This window comes from Saimiri boliviensis, chromosome 17, assembly GCF_048565385.1.
Source record: "Saimiri boliviensis isolate mSaiBol1 chromosome 17, mSaiBol1.pri, whole genome shotgun sequence".
NCBI classification, from domain to species: Eukaryota; Metazoa; Chordata; class Mammalia; order Primates; family Cebidae; genus Saimiri; species Saimiri boliviensis.
In genome coordinates this window covers 24149925-24172889 of record NC_133465.1, presented here as the reverse complement: position 1 = coordinate 24172889, position 22965 = coordinate 24149925, and the positions used below count along the sequence as shown (strand labels likewise).

General features: G+C 40.5%; 1 protein-coding gene and 1 pseudogene across 3 annotated transcripts in view; one reads left to right on the top strand and one right to left on the bottom strand.

Annotated features, from left to right (window-relative positions):
• Positions 1–22965, top strand: part of UBE2G1 (ubiquitin conjugating enzyme E2 G1) — a 103058-nt gene that overhangs the window by 58096 nt on the left and 21997 nt on the right. For 2 of the 3 annotated variants that reach the window (XM_074388377.1, XM_074388378.1), the window contains exons 3-4: positions 4919–5021; positions 16629–16721. In XM_074388377.1, the coding sequence (XP_074244478.1) occupies positions 4964–5021; positions 16629–16721 (151 nt within the window). In that variant the 5' untranslated portion in view covers positions 4919–4963. Of the gene's footprint in view, positions 1–4918; positions 5022–16623; positions 16722–22965 lie in introns of all 3 variants that reach the window. The other variant, XM_039476665.2, reaches the window with a different exon arrangement.
• Positions 9807–11802, bottom strand: LOC104652181 (lysosomal dipeptide transporter MFSD1 pseudogene; annotated as a pseudogene).

Genomic DNA, 22965 nt, shown 5'->3' with positions numbered 1-22965 from the left:
TCTTGCATTGGAATTTTTTATTTTTTTTTATTACTATTTTTTTGCTCACACTGGTTTTAAAATTTTTTCATCACATCATTACATCACCCCCTGCCCATACCCATTAAGTAGTGATGCCCCATTTCTCCCTCCCCTCATTATCCAATCTGCTATCTGTCTCTCTGGATTTGCCTATTCTGGATATATCATATGAAATAAGTCACATGATGTATCTGGCTTCTTTAACTTAGCCTGATGTTATTGAGCTTCATATATTGGTACTTCATTTCTTTTTATGGCAGAATAATATTTCACTGTATGTATATACTGCAGTTTATTCATTTGTTGATGGACATTTTGAGTTTCTGCCTTTTGATTATTAACAGCTAATGCTGCCACAAACATTTGTGTACAACTTTCTGTGCGGACAGATGTTAGGTATATACCCAGTAGTGGAATTGCTGGGCCATATGGTAACTCTGCTTAACTTTTTTATATATCATTTTCCTTTTTTAAAAAACAAAAATTATTATTATTATTATTTTTTTTTTTTTGAGACAGAGTTTCGCTCTTGTTACCCAGGCTGGAGTGCAATGGCGTGATCTCGGCTCACCGCAACCTCCACCTCCTGGGTTCAGGCAATTCTCCTGCCTCAGCCTCCTGAGTAGCTGGGATTACAGGCACGCGCCACCATGCCCAGCTAATTTTTTGTATTTTTAGTAGAGACGGGGTTTCACCATGTTGACCAGGATGGTCTCGATCTCTCGACCTCGTGATCCACCCGCCTCAGCCTCCCAAAGTGCTGGGATTACAGGCTTGAGCCACCGCGCCCGGCAAAATTATATTTTAAACTGAGACAGGATCTGGCTCTGTTGCCCAGGCTGGATGCCCCGGTGTCATCTCAGGTCACTGCAACCTCCTAGGCTCACGCTATCTTCCCACCTCAGCCTCTCAAGTAGCTGGGACTTCAGGTGTATGCCACCATGCCTGGCTAATTTGTGTGTGTGTGTGTGTGTGTGTGTGTGTGTGTGTGTGTGTGTGTTTATTTTATTTTATTTTATTTTTTTTGTAGAGACAGGATTTTGCCATGTTGTCCAGCCTGGTATCAAACTTCTGGCTCAAACGATATGCCCACTGCAGCCTCCCAGAGCATTGGGAGTGAGCCACCATGCCCAGCTCATATGTTATTTTTGACTTAATACTTTCAGCCCCACTACTGTACCATCCCCAAGTTAGGTTGATTGATTCTATCTTCTAAATACCCTTTTTATTCATTGTTTCTGCTACTGTATACTTGATGTACACTTTTCAGGATGTCTTTAATCGTTTGCTTTTTGTTTGTCCTCATTGTGCCTTATTTATATAATCTTCTACATACTGCAAGATTGGTCTTTGCAAATGTAAATCTCATGAGGTCACCCCATTGTTTAAAAGGAAAAAAAAAAGAACCACCCTTCAGAGGCTTATCATTGCCCTCTGGATAAAGTCCAAGCATGCAGGGCTTACAAAGGCCCTTTGCTGTCCAGCTTTTGACATTCTGTTTAGTTTCAGCTGCTTCCCTGCCCCCTGCCATTCCAGTCATATACTATTGCCCTATTTCAGGTTTTTATATGTGCTCCTCTGTCTAGAAGTTTAGATTCTAAACCTTGCATTCCCTCACCCAGATCCTTGATTTTTTTCCTTTTTAGAAGGCCTTTCTTACTCTTCATGGCTATGTTATGTGCCCTTCTTTTTGTGTGCCCCCAAATTCTTGTCCTATTGTTGGAGCACATTGTAATTGCCCGTTTACTTCTCTGGGACTCAGAAGCTGCTGTTAGTCCTGTGTCAGAAGATACAGACAGACTGAAAGTACAATCAGTAGGAATTTAGCAGAAATTAAAAGATTATTTGATAAATTATTTAGGGAAGACTTCATGGGAGCGGGCTAGTATAGATATGGACCTTGAAGGAGGCATTCATGAAGGTATGGTAAGGTTCTATCACTTTAGGTGGATTAAGCCTGTTAAATATTCATGCATGTGTAGCCCTAGGAAGTTTCATGGAGAAGCCATGACAAAAGTGACATGTTGGACATTTTTCACCATGGCTTTTGTATTACTTACATGTAACAAGCAAAGGACACAATTATGCTGGTGGAAGAAATGCATGGAAGGAATAGGGAAAAGATTTTAAGAACTTGGGAGTTTTGACAAGAATAAGAAGCAATGATATACTTTATGGAAAGTGTAATGAGTTTTTCAAGGATCATTTTGACCATATATACAAATTTCAGAGCATATATACAAATTTCATAAACCTATGTTTATAAACCCTGACCTTCCGGTGGAAAATGCAACTAGGTAATTTCTGGATATATTATAGAATCTTCCACAAAACTCCTATGTACAGTGTTGTAGAAAGTGGCCCGAGTAATGTAGTGTGTTTATCTAGAAAAAGGTTGGAAATGAGATAACTCAGGTAGAAAATAACTGCTTACAGTGCATTTGTGTGTGTTCTAGTCCATCGCTCAGTTGACAGTAAAGTGGGATTTCCTGTTTTTTTATGAGAATGTCTGCAACATAGTTGGCGCTCAGTACACACGTGTGCATAAACGAAATGATGAGAATGCTATTCCCATCTTAACCTGTTTGTACTTTCAGCATCTTAGAAAGTATGTTAGATTAGCCACTTTAAAGTAAAAATACCTTTATTGCGTTTTGTAATATAGCACTGATTTCAGCTATTTATAAAAATCTAGTTTGCCTGTTACCCAAAAATACTAGACTTATAAATCTCCCCTCAAATTTCAAGAAAAGAAGCATTTCATGTTTAAACATAAATTTTTTATTATTGTTTTTGAGATGGAGTCTCACACTGTCACCCAGGCTGGAGTACAGTGGCATGGTCTTGGCTCACTGCATCCTCTGCCTCTGGGTTCAAGTGATCCTCCTGCCTCAGCTTCCTGAGTAGCTGGGATTACAGGTGTGCACACCCATGCCTGGCCAATTTTTGTATTTTTAGTAAAGACAGGGTTTCACCACATTGGTCAGGCTGGTCTTGAACTCCTGACCTCTGCCTCCTGAAAGTGTTGAGATTACAGATGTGAGGCACTTTGTCTGGCCTAAACATAAATTTTCACTATTGACTTTCTCATGTTTTGCTGGCATGTTGTTGAAGTAATACCATCTCTGATTGCCCAAAAAATTAATATCTCCTCAGAAAAAAAAAATAGGCTGGGTGCAGTGGCTCACGCCTGTAATCCCAGCACTTTGGGAGGCTGAGGCAGGCAGATCACCTGAGGTTAGGAGTTCAAGACCAGCCTGACCAACATGGTGAAACTCCGTCTTTAAAAAAAAAAAAAAAAATTAGTATTTCCTCAGCGACCTACACATTGGTTCAGTCCTTTGTAGCACTCTGAGTTGTATTATACTGGCTTTCATCATTAGACAAAGCTGCTTGAGGATGATGGCAGGTAGTACATGAGAATTACCGGTTGAGATTCCCAGCAAGTCCTTTTCAAACCACTCTCTTGTGTGTTCTTTGTCCCCACTTTCCAATTTGAGCCAATGAGTACTCAGTTCCCCTAACAGGTAAAACATTTGATAACCTTGTGGGTGACTGATATGTGTATTCACTTTTGTGATTATTGTTGTGTTGGTTCCTGTGGTGTATACACATGTCAGTACTTAACAAAAATTTTTTTTTTTTTTTGGTCGGGGTTGGGGGAGTTGGAGTCTTGCTTTGTCACCTAGGCTAGAGTGCAGTGGTGTGATCTCGGCTTACTGTAACTTTTGCCTCCCAGGTTCAAGCAGTTCTCTTGCCTCAGCCTCCTGAGTAACTGGGAGGCTGAGGCAAGAGGCGCACGGCACCACACCCAGCTAATTTTTGTGTTTTCAGGAGAGACAGGGTGTCAACATGTTGGTCAGGCTGGTCTTGAACTCCTGACCTGAAGTGATCCACCCGCTTCAGCCTTCCAAAGTGCTGAGATTACAGGCGTGAGCCACCACACCCAGCCAAATTGTGTAATTTAAGTATGTGCAGTCACTGAATGTCAGTTATACCTATTAAAGCCGCTTAAACGTTCCTCACATGATCTGCTCACCATCAATAGGCCAGTACTTTATTAATCCTGGTGTCTCTGGAAACCTTTTGGGCTCTGTATGCCTCCTCACCTGCTCCTTAAGGTCCCTGTCTTGGCCTGTGTGCCCCCACCTCGCTAGTTTCTCACCTCTCTTGTTTCTCACTCTGTCAACCTTTCTCCATGCCATAGCACTCTCTTTAGAAGAGAACAACCTCACTATGCTACAGCCATTTCTGTATACTCCAGCTGTTACTCTTAAGCTGCTCCTGTGTCCTAGGAGCTGTGGCTCTCAGAGGGTCAACATGTACAGGCAAGACATAGGAGGCCTCTGCTCTCCTTGTGCTCAAAGATGGATGGGCACACAGGAGCACCAACTGTAGAAGCAGGCCCCCAAGACTACAGGGACATGTCAGATAGGTATACAAGTGGTAGGATAAATGACAGTTATTAAGCTCAGTACATTCCAATGAAAAGGTATGATTAGATACTCTGTCGAAGTTTCTGAAAGTATGCCCTAAAGACAGCAGCATAAGAATTGCCAACTTGATTTGATTTCGAGGGCTCCCTCTTAATGAGAATCTCTGGGGGATGGGCCTGGATATCTGCATTTTAACAAGGTTTCTTAGAAGACCACTGTAGGGCCACCCAGAATGACAAGAGCCTGGCTGGACAGCAGTAGAAGCTGATCTTCTGGTTAGTCTGCTTTACCCAGGACTTCCTCACAGTATAGACATGAAAATGCTTTGGCCATCAAGCAGCATTTTGCCTGGCAAGGTGCATGCATTTAATGGTTTACTTGAATATGTATGTTCAAGTTCCATAATTTGGATGAAAATTATATGCTTAAATATATTAAATAAACTTTTCTTTTTTCCACAGAACTCAACAAAAATCCAGTGGAAGGCTTTTCTGCAGGTTTAATAGATGACAATGATCTCTACCGATGGGAAGTCCTTATTATTGGTCCTCCAGATACACTTTAGTAAGTATAAAGAAACTGACATCTTCAAAATGGAGCCCTTTTAATTCATTGAATTCAAAACTATTTTGGCAAACTAAAACGAAATTATTTTTTAAGGAGCAGGAGAAATGGCTCTGTTCAGTATCCTTTGTACTGAAATTGATCATTGAAGGGTTTTTGTGTTCTGCTTGAAGCTCTAATGTCTAAGATCTGTTGCTATTAAAAGTAATAGTTTCAGGCCAGGCGCAGTGACTCACGGCTGCAACCCCAGCACTTTAGGAGGCTGAGGCAGGCGGATCACCTGAGAGGTCAGGAGTTTGAGACCAGCCTGGCCAACATGGCGAAACCTTGTCAGTACTAAAAATATTAAAATTAGTGAGGCGTGGTGGCACACCTGTAATCCCAGCTACTCAGGAGGCCGAGGCAAGAGAATCACTTGAACTCAGGAGGCAGGAGAATTATGTGTTTTTCGGACGTTTTTATAGAGAATGTATTATACACATCGATGTTTTAAGAAGGCTAAGGAGAATTTTTAAGATTGATTATTTTTGTGGTTCTCTAATTGGGTCCCTACTGAATACTGGTTAGAATCTAGGTGTTCTTATCCTAAACTAAACTAATGGTCAATTTCTCCTAATTTATTGAAAGTTATTTTTAGACTATATGATAATCTATTGACTGGGTATTAATTGTTAAACCAGTGACTTAAAGATAGACAACAATATAGTGGTATTCAAGAACAGTAGAAGAAGAGAGGTAGAATTTTAAAAATACTTTGTGTAGCACATTTCTAGATGCAAAGACTACAGTCTTCTTTTCTGCTCTAAGTGTTTGCAAACTAACTTAAATTTACTAACATGTATTGTTTTGTAAGAGGCATCAAGACTTGCTTACATTGGTGACTGGTACAAGTTTCTGTGTTTTTTATAGCAGTTGAGGTATTGGGGGAAAAAATGAAGTGGGCTTCTCAAAGCCATATAACTGAGTGACAGGGACAGATCTAGAATCTGAGTTTCTTCATGTCTGGACTAGACTTCCTCCCTCAGCCGTGATCTCAGTGGTGCTAAGTGGATAAGGATTTGGATGCGTCCAACCTTTTATTGGTGATGGTCAAGTAGTTGTTTTTAGGTTTTCTACGTTTGTAGCTCTTCCTCCACAGAAAACCGCTGATGGAAAAGAAGATTTGGAGCTATTTCTATGCCAGACCAGGCTGATACATACAGAGTTGAGCCATACTGTGGACATTGGTGTGTGTGGTAACTATTGCCAGTCAGAATTTTTGCTATTGTGTTTCCTGATGCTACCATCAGTTTGCATTGATAAGTTTTACAAACTGAGATAACTAAATTTTGTCACCCCACATGATTAAGGTTTTTGACAGATATCAGTAGCCATTGAAGATCGTCTTATGTTTCTTTGTAACCTTACTGTTATTTGAAAGCAAAATTATTGACAATTTTTTCACCAAAAGATGTTTGATGCAGCCAAATCCTTAGCACTTATCACACCTGGGATGTGAGCCCAGTGAAGACACAGCAGCATTTCAGTGACAGAATCTGGTTACCCTTGTATTATGTACATGAAAACAAGAAAAACTCTGCAAAACAGATGTCTGTATGGGGCATTGGTTAGGAATCCAGATTGGAACTCAATTCTAAGGGCCTCATTGAATTTTTTTTTTGGAGATGGAGTCTCACTCTGTCCCTCAGTCTGGGGTGCAGTGACATGGTCTTGGCTCACTGCAACCTCTGTCCCCTCCATCCCCCCCACCCCCCACCCCGACCTGATTCAAGTGATTCTCCTGCTTTAGCCTCCCAAGTAGCTGGGATTACAGGTTCCCACCACCATGCCTGGCTAATTTTTGTATTTTTAGTAGAGACAGCGTTTTACCATGTTGACCAGGTTGATCTCAAACTCCTGACCTCTCAGGATTAGATATCCAAATACTTACCATTGTGTTACAATTGCCTACAGTATACAGGTTTACAGCCTAGGAGCAATAGGCTATATCATAAAGTCTAGGTGTGTAAGTAGGCCATATCTTACAGGCTTGTGTATGTTCACTCTGTGATCTACAGAATCCCCCCAGGACTTTCTCAGATCATAATCCTATTGTAAAGCCTCACATAACTGACTGTATGTTTTATACCTCCAGCTCCACCAAAGAGAACCACTTTTTGTTTTCACTAATAAAAACCCATTTCTGGTGTTTGGTATACATTTTTTTTTTTTTTTGAGACGGAGTTTTGCTCGTTACCCAGGCTGGAGTGCAATGGCACGATCTCGGCTCAACGCAACCTCCGCCTCCTGGGTTCAGGCAATTCTCCTGCCTCAGCCTCCTGAGTAGCTGGGATTACAGACATGCGCCACCATGCCCAGCTACTTTTTTTGTATTTTCAGTAGAGACGGGGTTTCACCACGTTGACCAGGATGGTCTCGATCTGTTGACCTCGTGATCCACCCGCCTCGGCCTCCCAAAGTGCTGGGATTACAGGTGTGAGCCACCGTGCCCGGCCTTGATATACATTTTTAAAAGTGTTAGCTGTTGAATTGAGACATGAATCACCGTAATATTTCTGGCAGCTCCTCTGGAGTGTGTACATGCTGCCAGGAAAACTGGTGGTCACTTCTGGACTGTGCCTTTCTGAGATCAGTAGCCTTTGCGCAGGAAAGAGAAAGCATGCTCCTAGGGCGGGACCTGAGGAAGGCAAAGGAAGGCACAGGGTAATGAAGAAAGGCTTGTGAGAAAGGCCTTTTCAAATGCTGCCAACAATCAAGTACTTCATAGAATGCCTAGAAAGTATGTGTTGTCTTAACAAGAAGTAGTGATGTTCTTGTAGTTATTTCAGTGGAATGGAGAGAGGAGAGGCCATCTTGGAGCTGACTGAAGTGCACTGCTGGGAGTGGATATACAGACCTTATGTATAAATAACTGCCTGTGAAGGGAAAGAGAGGCTTGGAATGGGGGTGTGTGTTATAGGATTGAAAATGAATTAGTGTAGGCTCAGATGGTACCCAAACCTAAGTGATTAATTCACGGCTGTATAATTAGATAATAGAAGTAATACTGTACCAGAGTTCTGTAAAAGCTGGTGTGATTTTTCTCGCTCTGCCATCATTAGCCCTCGTTTAGTCACTAGGCGGCACTCAACACTGTTTTCAGTTTATGTAACTGAAAGCTACTACATACAAGAGTTACTTCAGGACTCCTATAGTTACCACAAGTCTTAATTCAGTCATACTCATCTTTTTATTTTCATTAATGTGTCTTTCCCTTACAGTAGTCTTTAAGGTCTTTCTCAGAAATGTGAAATGTACATTCTGAAACTGGGGTGGTATACCCACTATTTTCAAACTGATTATCAAGCAGTATGGATAGCCACTCATATCCACAGAAATTAAAATTTCAGATAGAAGTGGCAAGAGGTTTTTAAAAAGGTTTAGGTTGGGCACAGTGGCTCACATCTATAATCCCAGCACTTTGGGAGGCTGAGGGCGGATCACTTGAGCTCAGAAGTTCAAGACCAGCTTGGACAATATGGCGAAACCCTGTCTCTACAAAAAAAATAAGTAAGTCAGCCATGTTGGCACATGCCTGCAGTCAGGAGGCTGAGGTGGGAGGATCACTTGAGCCTAGGAGGTGAAGGCTGCAGTGAGCCAAGATCGTGCTCTTTTCTCCAGCTTGGGCAACAGAGCTAGACCCTGTCTTAAACAAATAAACAGAAAAACTCAGAAAGTTTAAGAAACCTGGATATCACTGGATGATTATAACATTTTATAAATTTGTATTAATGGTGACTGTATAACTTCTTTTATCTCTCTTTTCCTTTCATCACTAGCGGCTGGTCTGTTCAAGGAGTATGCTTTATTTATTTTGTTTTTAACCGCTGGCAGTGGTGTGAAGAATTTGCAGAATCTTAAGATTATGTGTTTTGTAGTATTCCCTTACCTTGAGTGGATATAGAAAACGAAGAGTCAGTTAACCAAAACTCTGAATTACATTCCTTTGCAGTTGCAAAATTCCATTCCTGTTACAAAATTATTTTGCAGTCCTGTGTAAGATGTAGAGGCAGAAGCCATCTGTTCTGTAATGAAATTCTGGAGGGAATGAACCTAGTGCCTACACTGCTTAGAAGTGGAATGGTCCGTGGTAATGCCACACCGTTTATCTTGCGGTGTTGAAGGCCATGGACTCCGGGGACTGCCCTGGTTAGCTCCCTACCTCTTCCACTCTTCTTAGCTGAGTGACTTTGAACAATTACTTCAATTTGGTCTTAGCAGTTTTGTTTCTAGGGTAAACACCCTATGCTTAGGAAGTGTTCTCAATGCTCAATGTTCTATTGCTTATAATAACCAAAAAAAAAAAAAAAAAAGAAACAAATATCTTATTTTTTTCCCCTTTTGTGGTTTTGTTATTTATCTTTGTAAACAGTCAATTATAATTTGAGGGACACTTTGTCGTAATTAATTAGACTATTTGAAAAACTGTACTGAAAGTTTGTACTATGGTATTGTGTCCCTAAGAGATTAGGGTCCTTAGTAACAGAAATCAATTCAAAAGGGTCACTGCTCAGCAGTCCACATAACTACAGAGTAGAGCGCAAGCTACTGCCTGTGAGTAGAAAGAGCCTTCATAAAAATATCATCAGGTGTTTTCTAGCATCATGCCCTGCCACGAAAGGGAATGCCTGTGGCAATGCCATTGTTTTTTTCTGCTGTAAAGAAAAGGCTGTATCCCTAAGATACACACTTAATGAAGATGATCTCAACAGAAGCTCCAATATTTTTCTTTTTTCACTGTTCTTTCTGAAGTTCATCTGGTTGTTCCAGAGCAATTTTCTAAACCTTTCATTGTTAATTGGCTTATTGAAAGTAGAATTCTTCAGCAACACACAAAGAAAAGACACAGGCTAAAATAGTCCACACAGATACACTTTGAAATAGGTATATTTGGCTATAAATCTAACTTGCCATTTCATTATTTTTTCTAATGTCTATAAAGTTTTTAAATGGAGGATTTCAAACCAATGATGTGCAAAGCCATTCTCATGACACAGTCACTTAAACTTATTTTTTTAAATTTATTTTTGCTCTTTTTTTCCATAACATTCTTAGAGTATAAACTTATTAAGTATGGCAAAGTTTTATTTCTTCCCCTTGTCTTGTGGAATAATTTAGGTTCCCACTCTGGGCATGATTCACAAAATGAATAAGACCACATATAAAAATGACAGAGAAACACAGGCAATGAAGAAAACTTCTAAAAACATATATCCCCACATATCCAGTATCATGCCAGCAATGACGGAAATGATGGCCAACCCAAGATTCTGAATGAACTGCGTGAAGCCACGTGCGGTTCCCAGCTGATGTTCAGGAACTACAGATGCCGCTGTTGGCCATAATGCGCAGGCAGGCAATGAACAGAAGATTCCCAGAAGACACACAAGCAACCCCAGGGTTCCACATTGTAAAGGCCAGCACCATGTGGGACACAAGAGTGGCTACACCACATACAGAACCCAGATGGTGTTCTTCCCTGTTTCACCTACCAGGAGCCCAAACACTTTGACATGGCAGCTGATAGGACATATACAACACTGTTAATTGCACTTGATTCCTGGGTAGAAAATTCAAATTTCTCTGTAAAGAAAACTTTCCCAAGTCCAGTAAAGGGAACTTGGCAACAGAATAGCAGACACAGATCATAAATATGAGCCCCAGGAGTAAGGAGAAATCCTTTACATCAGTTAATTTTAAAATTTCAACTGTTTTGGTTTTTTTTTTTTTTTTTTTTTTTGCTCTTTATGAAGGGTTCTCTTTGCTCTGTGATCTAAGTAAGCAAGAGCCAAGGAAGGCACAGATTAGTGAAAGAATATATGTCACACTCCCAATTCTAAGTGTGACCCCAAGGGTTGTGTGGCCAGCAGACCCCAATGAAGCTTCAGTGTTAGAATACAGGCAGCTCATGAAGTCATGTTACTGTACTTCCAATTCTAGCCATGCAAAATTGTTGGAGTCCAAACACCAGGTTTAATTCCTTGTCTTTAAACCAGCTCACAGCATATGTATTCTGGGCAGCTGCCAAGCACTCCCCACCAATCCCAAATACAAAACTTTGAAATTCCATCAGCCAAAAACCATTAAGTATTCCACCCAGAACAAAAACAACCTGTCCAGTGCAAATAAAGCAGCTAAAAATAATTGTGTCCCATCATATTCCAAATACTCAGTCTTTTTTTTTTTTTTTAAAGCCACCAAAGGAATAACAAAACTACATTGGGCCAAGAATATCAGGCATATAGCAGCATGAATTTCACGGTATTCACCTGCATATCCTGTTTATCCTGAGTCTGAAGGACAGCAGGATTATCATAGCAAAAATAGCTGCCAAAGCCAATGAAGCACATCAATAACAGAATCCGAAGTTGTTGCCAGGGGACTGGAGGCCCCAGAGGGCCAGCATCACCCAAACTTTCTCATTCTTCTCCTTCATTGTCCCCGTGGGAGACCGAGAGGCCCAAGGGGTGTGACAACTCCGGGACCCAGCAGAAAGCGGCACCTGCAGAGCATAGCCAAGGCAGTGATCACCTGACTCCAACTATAAGAATATAAGAATAAAAGATAGTGAACTGGGGCAGATACAATGAATGGACAAGACACAGGTGCAACAGGAATATAGATTAATAGATTAATATTGACCACATTTCAGATGACAGCATACAGTACATCATTTAAATAAAATAAATATGGCAGAATGGCATAGGATTGGATCCTTGAAAGATTTTTGTAATTTAACACAAAAACAGTAAGGGAGGCCTCATGGAAGAAACTTGAACTAGGCCTGGGTTTTTCAACTCTTTCAAATGTGAAACTGCCAGCTACATACCTCTTTTTTTCATTTTTTGAGACAGACTCTCATTCTGTCCTCCAGGCTGGAGTGCAGTGGTGCGATCTCGGCTCACTGCAACCTCTGCCACCTGGGTTCAAGCAATTCTGCCTCAGCCTCCCAAGTAGCTGGGAATGCAGGCACCTACCACCGCACTCAGCTAATTTTTGTAGTTTTTAGTAGAGCCAGGGCTTCACCATCTTGGCCAGACTGGTTTCGAACTCCTGACCTCCACCCGCCTAAGCCTCCTAAAGTGCTGGGATTACAAGCATGAGCCACCGTGCCTAGCCTCCATATCTCTCTTTTTAGTATCATGGTAGTAATTGTACTACAGTATCTGTGATGAAGATAATATGTAATTAAAGGGAAGATACTTTGAATTCATCGATGCTTTCTTTCTTTTTCTTTTCTTTTTTTTTTTTTTGAGATGGAGTCTCGCTTTGTGGCCCAGGCTAGAGTGGCAGTGGTGTGATCTCAGCTTATTGCGACCTCTGCCTCCCAGGCTTAAGCCATTCTCCTGCTTCAGCTTCCTGAGTAGATCGCCTGGCTAACTTTTACATTTTTAGTAAAGTCGAGGTTTCACCATGTTGGTCTGGTTGTTCTTAAATTCCTGACCTCAAGGGATCTGCCCGCCTTAGCCTCCCAATGTGCTGTGAATACGGGTGTGAGCCACCATGCCCAGCCACAATCACATCTTTTTATATTTGAAAAATAGTGAATGTGTGACATGTTAATATTTAGCCTACAGTGTTGTTGTACTTCATGGGTTTTGGGCTTCCTCTTTGCTAACTTGGCTGATTGGCAAAAGTTTGCATGCATAAGTTGAGTACTGTTGAGTTAAGCATTAAAAAAAAAGCAAGCAGAATTTCCACAGGTAAAATAGAAGAAGAGGGGTCCACAGACAGGAGAAACCCTATCAGAAATAGCATGGTTGCTTCAGAGTAGGAGAGGGCATTTTCAAGTAGAGTGAAAATTGTGTGCTTTATATCTTTAGAGCTACCCTCTTAGGTGAATTTGGTTGACATTTTAGAGACTGAAAACAATTTAGAAGGTCTAAGGCGGTTTTTCATGATGAGGATTCCAGACAGCTATTGTTAAGCTTTTGACTGAATCTAACCAATCAAGAGTAAGTGACATGGGAAAGTCGACTTAATGTTGTCAAGGAATCAAGTGGTGTGTGGCTGCCGTGGGATCAAGTGCAGGGGCTTTGTGGCACTGGCTTTCAGGTCCTTTTACATAGACTCTCTTTTTTTTTTTTTTGGAGACAGAGTCTCACTCTGTTGCCCAGGCTGGAGTGCAGTGGCACAGTCCTGGCTCACTGCAACCTCCACCTCCCAGGTTCAAACAGTTCTACCTCAGCCTCCCAAGCAGCTGGGACTACAGGTGTGTGCCACCACATTTTGCTGTTTTCTGTTTGCGGCTTTCAAACCCATAATTAGAAATACTTTACATCATGACCCGGTGCATACTTACGTGTATGTAGATGAGTGAATAAAACACATGTAGATTATATAAGCGAAACCATTTGTGATAATACACTCTAATGTTTTCTATTTTTGTTAACAAAAAAACTTTGCTAGTGATGCATTAAATTGCTTTTGCAGCCCTGTTTGAAAAATGAGTCCATATAATCAGTATATCCTAACACCCATGTAGGCACTAACTCACACAGAGTAACAGGATGAGAAGATAGAGACTTAACTCTTACTCGTATATCGTGTAATCCACTCTTCACAGCAGCTGTTCCAGCCTCTCTTCCCTCAAGTCTTCATGTTTTCCCTTCAATAGATGACCTCCTAAATTATGGAAAGGAAGGCCCTAAGCTGGGCTAACATTTCTTAATTTTTCGCATCTTCTGAATATCTCTTTTAAAAATTTTGATTTGTACAGTTTCTCCATCTAGTTACTATCTTCAGCTGTTAAGCTTTTGGTATAAATTGTCCCATTTATTATGCGTAAGTACTTTACTACCCTATTCAATAATCCTTTACAGTCTTTTTTCTATTCCTTTTTACTAAAAAAAAATCGGATTATCAAGGTCACTGACTTTTTATACTCTGAGTCCCGTGGCATTTCAGAAGTGTTATTCAGAAGTGTTTGGTGTTAATAATCTGTCTCTTTTTTAAACTTAAGCTGCACCTCCCCCATGTTCAGGAAAAACAGTAAAAATTCATACTTGCTTGTGAACAGTTCAAGCTGTTTTAAAATGAGCAGATCAGCGAGGAAAAGATCTCATAACACGACACTATTGTTCGTTAACTGTTGTTAGATATTGATGTCCTGTTTCCGGACATTTTTCTATGTGTATACAAACATTCCCCTACTTTCTTTCCCTTTTCTTTCCCCTCCTCTTCCCTTTCACCTCCCCTCCTCATCTCTCCCCTGCCCCCTTTCTTTCTCCTTTTCCCTTTCCTTTCCGCTTCTGCTTACCCTTCGCCTCCTTTCCCTTCCTTACCTCCTCTTCTCCCTCCTCCGTTTTTTTTTTTTTTTTTTTGAGAAAGGGTCCCACTCTGTTTCCCAGGCTAGAGTGCTATGCAGTGGCACAATCACAGCTCTCTGAAGCATCCGACTTCCTGGGCTGAAGGGATCCTTTCCACCTCAGCCTCCTGAGTAGCTAGAATTACAGGCATGAGCCACCATGCCTGGCCTCCCAGGTTTTTCTTTTTCTTTTTCTTTTTCTTTTCTTTTTTCTTTTCTTTTTTTTTTTTTTTTGAGATGGAGTCTCATTCTGTCTCTAGGCTGGAGTACAGTGGCACGATCTCCGCTCACTGCAACCTCTGTCTCCTAGGTTCAAGCCATTCTTCTGCTTCTGCCTCTGAGTAACTGGGACTACAGGCTCTCGCCACTATGCCCAGCTAATTTTAGTACTTTTAGTACAGATATGGGGTGTCACCATATTGGCCAGGTTGGCCTCAGTCTCTTGAACTCTTAGTCTGCCCGCCTTGGCCTCTTAAAGTGCTGGGATTACAGGCGTGAGCCACTGCATCTGGCTCCCACTGTTTCTTTAAAGACAAATGAGATTATTTTAGAAATACCTGCTTTAAAAAATTTAACAATAGCCGGGTGCGGTGGCTCAAGCCTATAATCCCAGCACTTTGGGAGGCCGAGGCGGGTGGATCACAAGGTCAAGAGATCGAGACCATCCTGGTCAACATGGTGAAACCCTGTCTCTACTAAAAATACAAAACATTAGCTGGGCATGGTGGCGCATGCCTGTAATCCCAGCTACTCAGGAGGCTGAGGCAGGAGAATTGCCTGAACCCAGGAGGCGGAGGTTGCAGTGAGCCGAGATCGCGCCATTGCACTCCAGCCTGGGTAACAAGAGTGAAACTCCGTCTCAAAAAAAAAAAAAAAAAAATTAACAATAGATTCCCCATATCATTCCATGACCGTACTTAGTACTGATATTTTTCCTGGTGGATATTTTCCTTCTGCCACTAACATGGTAAGCTCCACAGTGCTCTCCGATGCTTTGTTCTCTCCTTTTATGTAGACCAATGGTTAGAGTAACTTGGTAAACAATGTGCATTTGTTCAATGAATGAAAACCATTTAATGAGCTGAGAATTTCTTTTCTCACTAATCTGAAACAACCACAGTCATGCCTCTAATGGTTGGACACATTGAACAGTAGAAGAATTAGAAATGGTATTGCAAAAAAGAAATTTAAGGAGATCATCTCAAGCAATTCCTAGGTAAGAAGAAAAGTAAAAAAATAAATTTAAAAAAGAGGTCAGTGTACCAGAGGGGATCTGGTGGCTAGTTTAGATTTTAGTCAAAACCTTTAGAAAGATTTAGAAAAAGGTAATATTTAAGCTGAGTGCTGAATGATAATCAGAAGAGAAAGGGAGAAAGGTATTTCTAGTAGAGGCACCATTTAGTACCAAGGCCACAAGACAGGAATTTAATGTTTTTGCCCAGTAAGGCTGACCTAACCTCTTTGGTTTTAATTAATGTATACAACTTATTGTATTGTTCTTTTGACGATTCCTGAAGAACAATTACTAATTAAATGTCAGTGATCTGGAAATGCATTGTCTAAAATAGTCATAAGCCATATTTCAAGTGGCTGGTGGCTACATTATTGGACAGCTCAAATACAGAACATTTCCAGTGTTACAGTTCTGTTTCACAGTGCTGTTCTGGAAGGTCATTAAAATATAAACTCCTTGAGATTCTTTTCGCTGCTGTACCCCTAGAGTTTGACTCATAAATGCTGAATAAATATTTGATAAATGATTAAATGAATAAATGGACAGATGGAGGCAGTATACCTACCTGTTCCTAGACAAGGTACAAAAACTGAGCCTAAGTTTTGAGATGAAAAAGATGAGATATGTTTGAGGAACAGAAAGAAGACTGGCTAGAACAGAGAGGAATGATAGTTTGAAATCAGCATAGAGAAACTAGTGATGTTAAACCTTCTGAATTTTCTTTTAAGTGCATTGGGAAGTGATGGGTTTATAGTATAGCGGTAATGTGATCTGATCTGAATGTCTTTTTAGCAGATGATTTCTTCCATTTTACTAGCTCTCTTGAGAGTTTAAAGTGATAGCTGTGACAGTTTATTAAACTAGTTATTTGAATAAGTTAACTGCCTGTGGTGAATCCAGATGATTTGTTTACTTCATTTTTGGTGTTAGCGCTGGCACCCTTGTTTTATGTTGGTTTTAATGATTCTCTACTTACAAGCAGGAACTTACAGGCAAGAACTTGTTCTTGTTCTTTTTTCCAGTGAAGGTGGTGTTTTTAAGGCTCATCTCACTTTCCCAAAAGATTATCCCCTCCGGCCTCCTAAAATGAAATTCATTACAGAAATCTGGCACCCAAATGGTAAGTTTATCTAGTTTTACTTTTACATTTGCAAATACGATGGCCTGTCATTGAAGTGTTCAAGGTCAATAAGATCTATTTCTCAGTGAAATTGCTTTGGCATTTTTGTACTGTGTTCATTGTGCACATGGTTGCATACTAAAACCTTTAAAAGAGAAGGAGAGGCCAGGTGCAGTGGCTCACACCTGTAACACCAGCACTTTGGAAGGCCGGACAGGCGGATCTCTTGAGGTCAGGAGTTGGAGACTAGCCTGGCCAACCCGGTGAAACCCCGTCTCTACTAAAAATAAAAAAAATTAGTTGGGCATGGTGGTGCCTACCTTAATCCCAGCTACTTGGGAGGCTGAGGCATAAGAATCACTTGAACCTGGGAGGCACAGGTTGCAGTGAGCCGAGATTGCACCGCTGCACTCCAGCCTGGGCAATAGAGTGAGACTGTCTTAAAAAAGAGAGAGAGAGAAGGCAAAATAGAGATCATGTGGAAGAAGTTATTTTTTATTTATTAGTTTCCAGCTTGGTTTGAGACTCATATTTTGAACCAGAGGCAAGATTACTGAGTGCGATAACATCAGTAGAGCTCCTGTAATTGAGGGGATAATTACCAAGGTATTAGATGATTCACTGGCTATTACAAAGTACACAGAAATTAGGAAACCTGGATTTGTAATTTATATTTTTTCATATTATTTTTATACTATGGACAACTCTTAATTTCTATGTATATTCTTAGGTATAAGGTTACTGACAACATCATGGGAAACGACATTTTTATTATATTTTTTAAGCCTGGAAAGCATCTAGTGTGGCTGCGCATGTAGCAATGACATTGACTTTTTTTTACTTAAAGAAGAGCAACCATTTCAAATCCACATTATGGCAGTTCTCCTGCCTGGGCAGCTGCCACTGGACTCTCTCCCCTATGTGTAAGCCCCCAATAAAACCCTGTGTCTCATTTAAAAATTAAAAAAAAAAAATTCTCTATTTTTATAAAGTAAAATAAAATCCCCAAAGGCTAGGCTAGATAAGCTTTATTTTTAAAACAGTCTCTGAACTTTTGGCTTTGTTTTGTATGATAGAACTTGCAGAGATTTCTAATTATTTTGACTATGTAATCAGGGTTGTCTCTTTAGGCTATTATACTCATTTGCATTTTGCTTCTCATCAAGATTTCTGGGTGCAGGGAATAGAAACACATATATTAGTTTAAGCTGGAATCAGTGAGACAGTAATGAATGATTGAATGAAGTTAAACAAGAATCTATCAGAAGGGTATGGAGTATGTCATAGAAGCCAAGGCTGGAAAACAGACAGACATATGTGAGACTGGGACTGGCACCTGGAAAGCTACTGGGAGCCAGGGGGCTTAGCATATTTTAGTGCTGTATATGAGGCAGCAGTGATTGTAAAAGATAGTTATTTTTCATGTCAGGAAGAAGGGGAAACCGTCTCTGACAGTTTGTGGCAGAGCGCGTTAGCGGCAGCCCTGCATGATGCGTGGATGCATGAATGGGTGACACTTGGCTCTGGTACTTTGACCTTTCGTCTGTTTCTTCCTAGGCTTTTGGCATTTATTCTACCTTCACTTGCATTACTTGATTATAATAGGCACCTATTTACAAAGAAGATGGGACAAAGACTTGAATGTTGGCTTCACCACAAATTAGCTGTGTAGCTCTAGGCAAAACTTCTTGGAGCCTTAAGCTACCTTGCCTGCCTGCCTGCCTGCCTGCCTGCCTAACTCGTTTTCTCTTTCCCTCCCTCCCTCGCTCCTTCCTTTCCTTTCCTCTTTCCTTTCCTTTTCTTTTTTCTTTTCCTTTCCTTTCCTTCTGTCCTGTCCTGTCCTGTCCTATCCTATCCTGTCCTGTCCTGTCCTTTTTTTCTAAGACAGGGTCTCACCCTGCCACCTAGGCTGCAGTGCAATGGCATGATCACAGCTCACTGTAGTCTTGACCTCCTGGGCTCAAGTGATCAAGCAGCTGGGATGACAGGGATGCACCACCACACCCAGATAATTTGTTTTTGTTTTTCTTTGTAAAGATGGGATTTCATCATGTTGTTGCACAGGCTGGTCCTGAACTCCTGGGTGCAAGCGATCTGCCCACCTTGGTCTCCCAAAGTGCTGGGATTACAGGCATGAGCTGTCACGCGAGGCCTATGTTTTCTATCTGTGAAAATTAAATGAAAGCATATATGTAAGCAAGTACATGGGACTTCCCTTCTGGTAAGAAGAAAGATAGCAATCAGTAGTAGTTTAGGAGGACTACTGCTAAAATGGTGTTGTGTTTCGTTTTAAGGTTGAAGAGACTTTTTATTTTTCTCTTTCTTATCTTTTTCTTTTTCTTTTTTTTTTTTTTTGAGACAGAGTCTCACTCTGTCATCGAGGCTGAGTGCAGTGGCACGACCCTGGCTTACTGCACCCTGTACCTCCTGGGTTCAGTTGATTCTCCTGCCTCGGCCTCCTGAGTAGCTGGCATTACAGGCATCTACCACCACACCTGGCTCATGTTTGTCTTTTTAATAAAGACAAGTTTTCACCATATTGGCCAGGCTGACCAATACTCCTGACCTCAAGTCTCAAACTCCTGACCTCAAGTCATCAGCCTGCCTCAGCCTCCCAAAGTGCTGGAATTACAGACTTGAACTACTGCACTCAGCCTTGGATGGAATTTTGAGGAAGATGATGCTTGGCTTGAACTTCCTTCTTTAGGCTGTGAACACTCATTTAATTAATGATTTTTAAAGCTGTACATAATAGTAGGTTGTCATGACAAAAAGAGAAAATGACAAAAAATAAAAAAGCTATGTAGGCCAGGTGCGGTGGCTCAAGCCTGTAATCCCAGCACTTCGGGAGGCCGAGGCGGGTGGATCACGAGGTCAAGAGATTGAGACCATCCTGGTCAATGTGGTGAAACCCCATCTCTACTAAAAATACAAAAAATTAGCTGGGCATGGTGGCGCATGCCTGTAATCCCAGCTACTCAGGAGGCTGAGGCCGGAGAATTGCCTGAACCCAGGAGGAGGAGGTTGCAGTGAGCCGAGATTGCGCCATTGCACTCCAGCCTGGGTAACAGCAGTGAAACTCTATCTCAAAAAAAAAAAAAAAAAAGCAAGCTATGTAATAGGTTTCTCTTAATTTTCCTTATTGAAAGATTATACTCGTGGATGATTGGAAGGGGGAAGTCAGGTGCTCAATCAGATAGCCATGAGGTAGAGCATTTTAGTAGTAATTTGAGTAAAAAACAATAAAAGCTTGAACTAAGAATAGTATCACAGGAAGCGCAATTTACTTAGACTTGACTGTCAGAGGTGGATGGTAATGGAGAAGTAAGAATTTAGGATTGACTGGCTGTTTACAAAAATAATTATAGAGTGAAAATCATAACGAAATACCACTTTTTACCGACTAGGATTCCTATAATAAAAAAGATAATAACAAGTGTCAATGAGGAAGTAGAGAAATTAGAACTCTCATGCACTACTGGCAAGAAGATAAAGGTGCGGGTGTTTGGAAGAGAGTCTGGCAGTTCCTCAAAAGGTTAAGCATAGTTACCATGACCCAGCAATCCCAGTCCTAGGCACCTAGCCAAGAAAATAAAAAACACATGTCCAGAAAAAACTTGAAGGTGAGTGTTCACAGCAGCACTTATTATTCATAGCCACCAAAAAGTGGAAACGACCCAAGTGTCTATCAGTTGATAAATAGAAAAACAAAATGTGGATCCATAGAACAGAATATTACGTATTTGGCAATAAAAAGAAATGAATTATATGATACTGTTTTCTTAAGGAAGGTAGGAAATGAAGTACATGCTACCACATAGACGAACTTTGGAAAGATTATACTACGAGAACCAAGTCAGAAGTTAAAGGTGACACAGCATGTGATTCCCTTTGTATGAAATGTCAAGAATAGGCAAATCCATAGAGACCGGAAGTAGGTTAGTGGTTCCCTGCTGCTGGAGGGGAGGTGGGGGATTGAGAAATGGTTGGTAACTGGTACCTGAGTTTCACTGTAGGGTGAAAAAAAATTCTAAAATTGATTGTGGTATTGCTGTACAACTCTTATAGACATACTAGACATAAACCATTAAATTGTGCTCTTCAAATAGGTAAATTGTACAGTAGGTGAATTATAGAGATGTTATAAAATTATTATAGGGGAAATAGTTTTGTGTGATCTTACATATATTCAGTTTTTCTTGAGGTATACTTGCTGCATCCAGTTAGATAATTAGATAAAACCAGTTCAGGGTTGAGCAATGAGCTTAAGGGCCTTGGAAGTTACTGTATCACGATGATAGATAACATGATAATGAATGAGCTAACTTATCTAGGGAGAATATAATTAATGTTGGAGATTAGAATTACATCAAAAGTCAGATTGAGGAAGATGAAAATGGAAAGTAACTGAGTGAATGGCTCAAGAACCAGGGAAAAACAAGAGCACCACAGATGCCAGGGAGGAAAATGTATCTGGCAAAGGGTTGGTGTAGTATGAGTTGTCTTGGTCCCGAGGGGTGACTCCAGTTAGATAAAGGTACCCAGGAAAATAAATACGTCATCCAGACCACTCATGACACAGTTGTGGTAAGTAAACAGAGAAGATAAGGGTAAATCGGGTTTTCAGAACTTTAGATGCATGGCCTCAAGAAAAAGGAGCTAGCTAGAAGTGTATGTACTGTTTAGGTAGCTTAGCTTTTGTGGGTGTTTTTGTGTTTTGTTTTTCTTCTTGTTGTTTTTTAAAGAGTCTTAACTCTATTGCCCAGGCGGCAGTGCAGTGGCTTACTGCAACAACCTCCGCCTCGCAGGTTCAAGCAATTCAACCTGCCTCAGCCTCCCGAGTAGGTGGGATTATAGGCACGTGCCTGGCTAATTTTTGTATTTTTAGTAGAGATGGCGTTTTACCATGTTGGCCAGGCTGGTTTTGAACTCCTGGCCTCAGGTGATCCACCCGCCTCAGGCTCCCAGAGTGCTGGGATTATAGGCACGAGCCACCACACTCAACTCAGGTAGCTTAGTTTTAAGATAAAAACTAAACTGTGTTTTGAGTAGTTGGTGTTGAGACTATAGGCTAGCTGTTTTCAGGGAAAATGATAGAATTTTCTTCATGCCAAACAGCAAAGTCGAAGAAAACACTAAAAGCAATAAAAAGTTACAAATGATTTTTAAGTAGTGAATAGCACTTATTTGGTGTAAGGAACAAAAATGTTTTATTTTCAAAAGTAATAAACACTGAAAGACTGAACAAACAGGACCAAAGAGAAACGGCAGCTGCTTGCAATATAATATTCTTCAGTGGGTCCTGTGTCAGAAAAACAAAGCCATCTCTAATGAACATTGAAATGAAAGAAAAAAGTAAAAGGCAGAAATTAAATGGGGGAAAACTAAGAAACATTTTGGCAAGAGAAAAGTAAACGTTAAGTATGTGACTGGCTAACGGATAAGAACAGACATTTCACAAAAGAGGAAAGACATACAGGTTATATCCATGGAAAGTTGTCACCCCAAAAGCATTTAGAAAAGTGAATTAAACCAGATGTCATGTATGAAATTTAAACAGTATCAATAAAGAAAAATGTTCATCCTGAGGAAGCAATGCAGTGGTCATCTCAGATTGCTGATAGCAGTATAAATTGATACAATCCTTTAAAACATAATTTGATAATAGGTGTTAAACCTAAAAATCTTCTCATTCTAAAATAAACTATTTAAAATGATATGAGAAGGTTAAAAATACAAAGATCCTCGGATTAGTGATAACTTAAGTTTTGTAAAAGGAAAATGAATCTTATATTGCTGTGGGTAGAATTCTGTACACACACTTAATAGTATGTTTTTAAAGAAAAATGACTTGGAAAAAAATCCTTATTACACAATAAGTACAGAAAACATCGTAAAAATAGTAATACTCTATGAAATTCTTACGCTGAACTTTGTAGTGTTACAAGTTTTGATGTTTTTCTTGTCCTGGTTCTATTTCAGTTAATAGATTTTACTAGCACATAGGGGTGGGTTGGGAAGAGGAAACTTAATTATAGAAAAACTCATACATAAAGCATTGAAGGCACAGGCCTCGTCTGTCATACATTCACTGCTGTACTTAGCTCTGTCAGATGTGTGCCTGGCATGCAGTAGGCATCGAAAAAGTATTTGATGGCTGGTCGCCTGTAATCCCAGCACTTTGGGAGGCTGACGTGGGAGGATCCTGAGAGTTCAAGACCACCCTTGGCAACATAGTAAGACT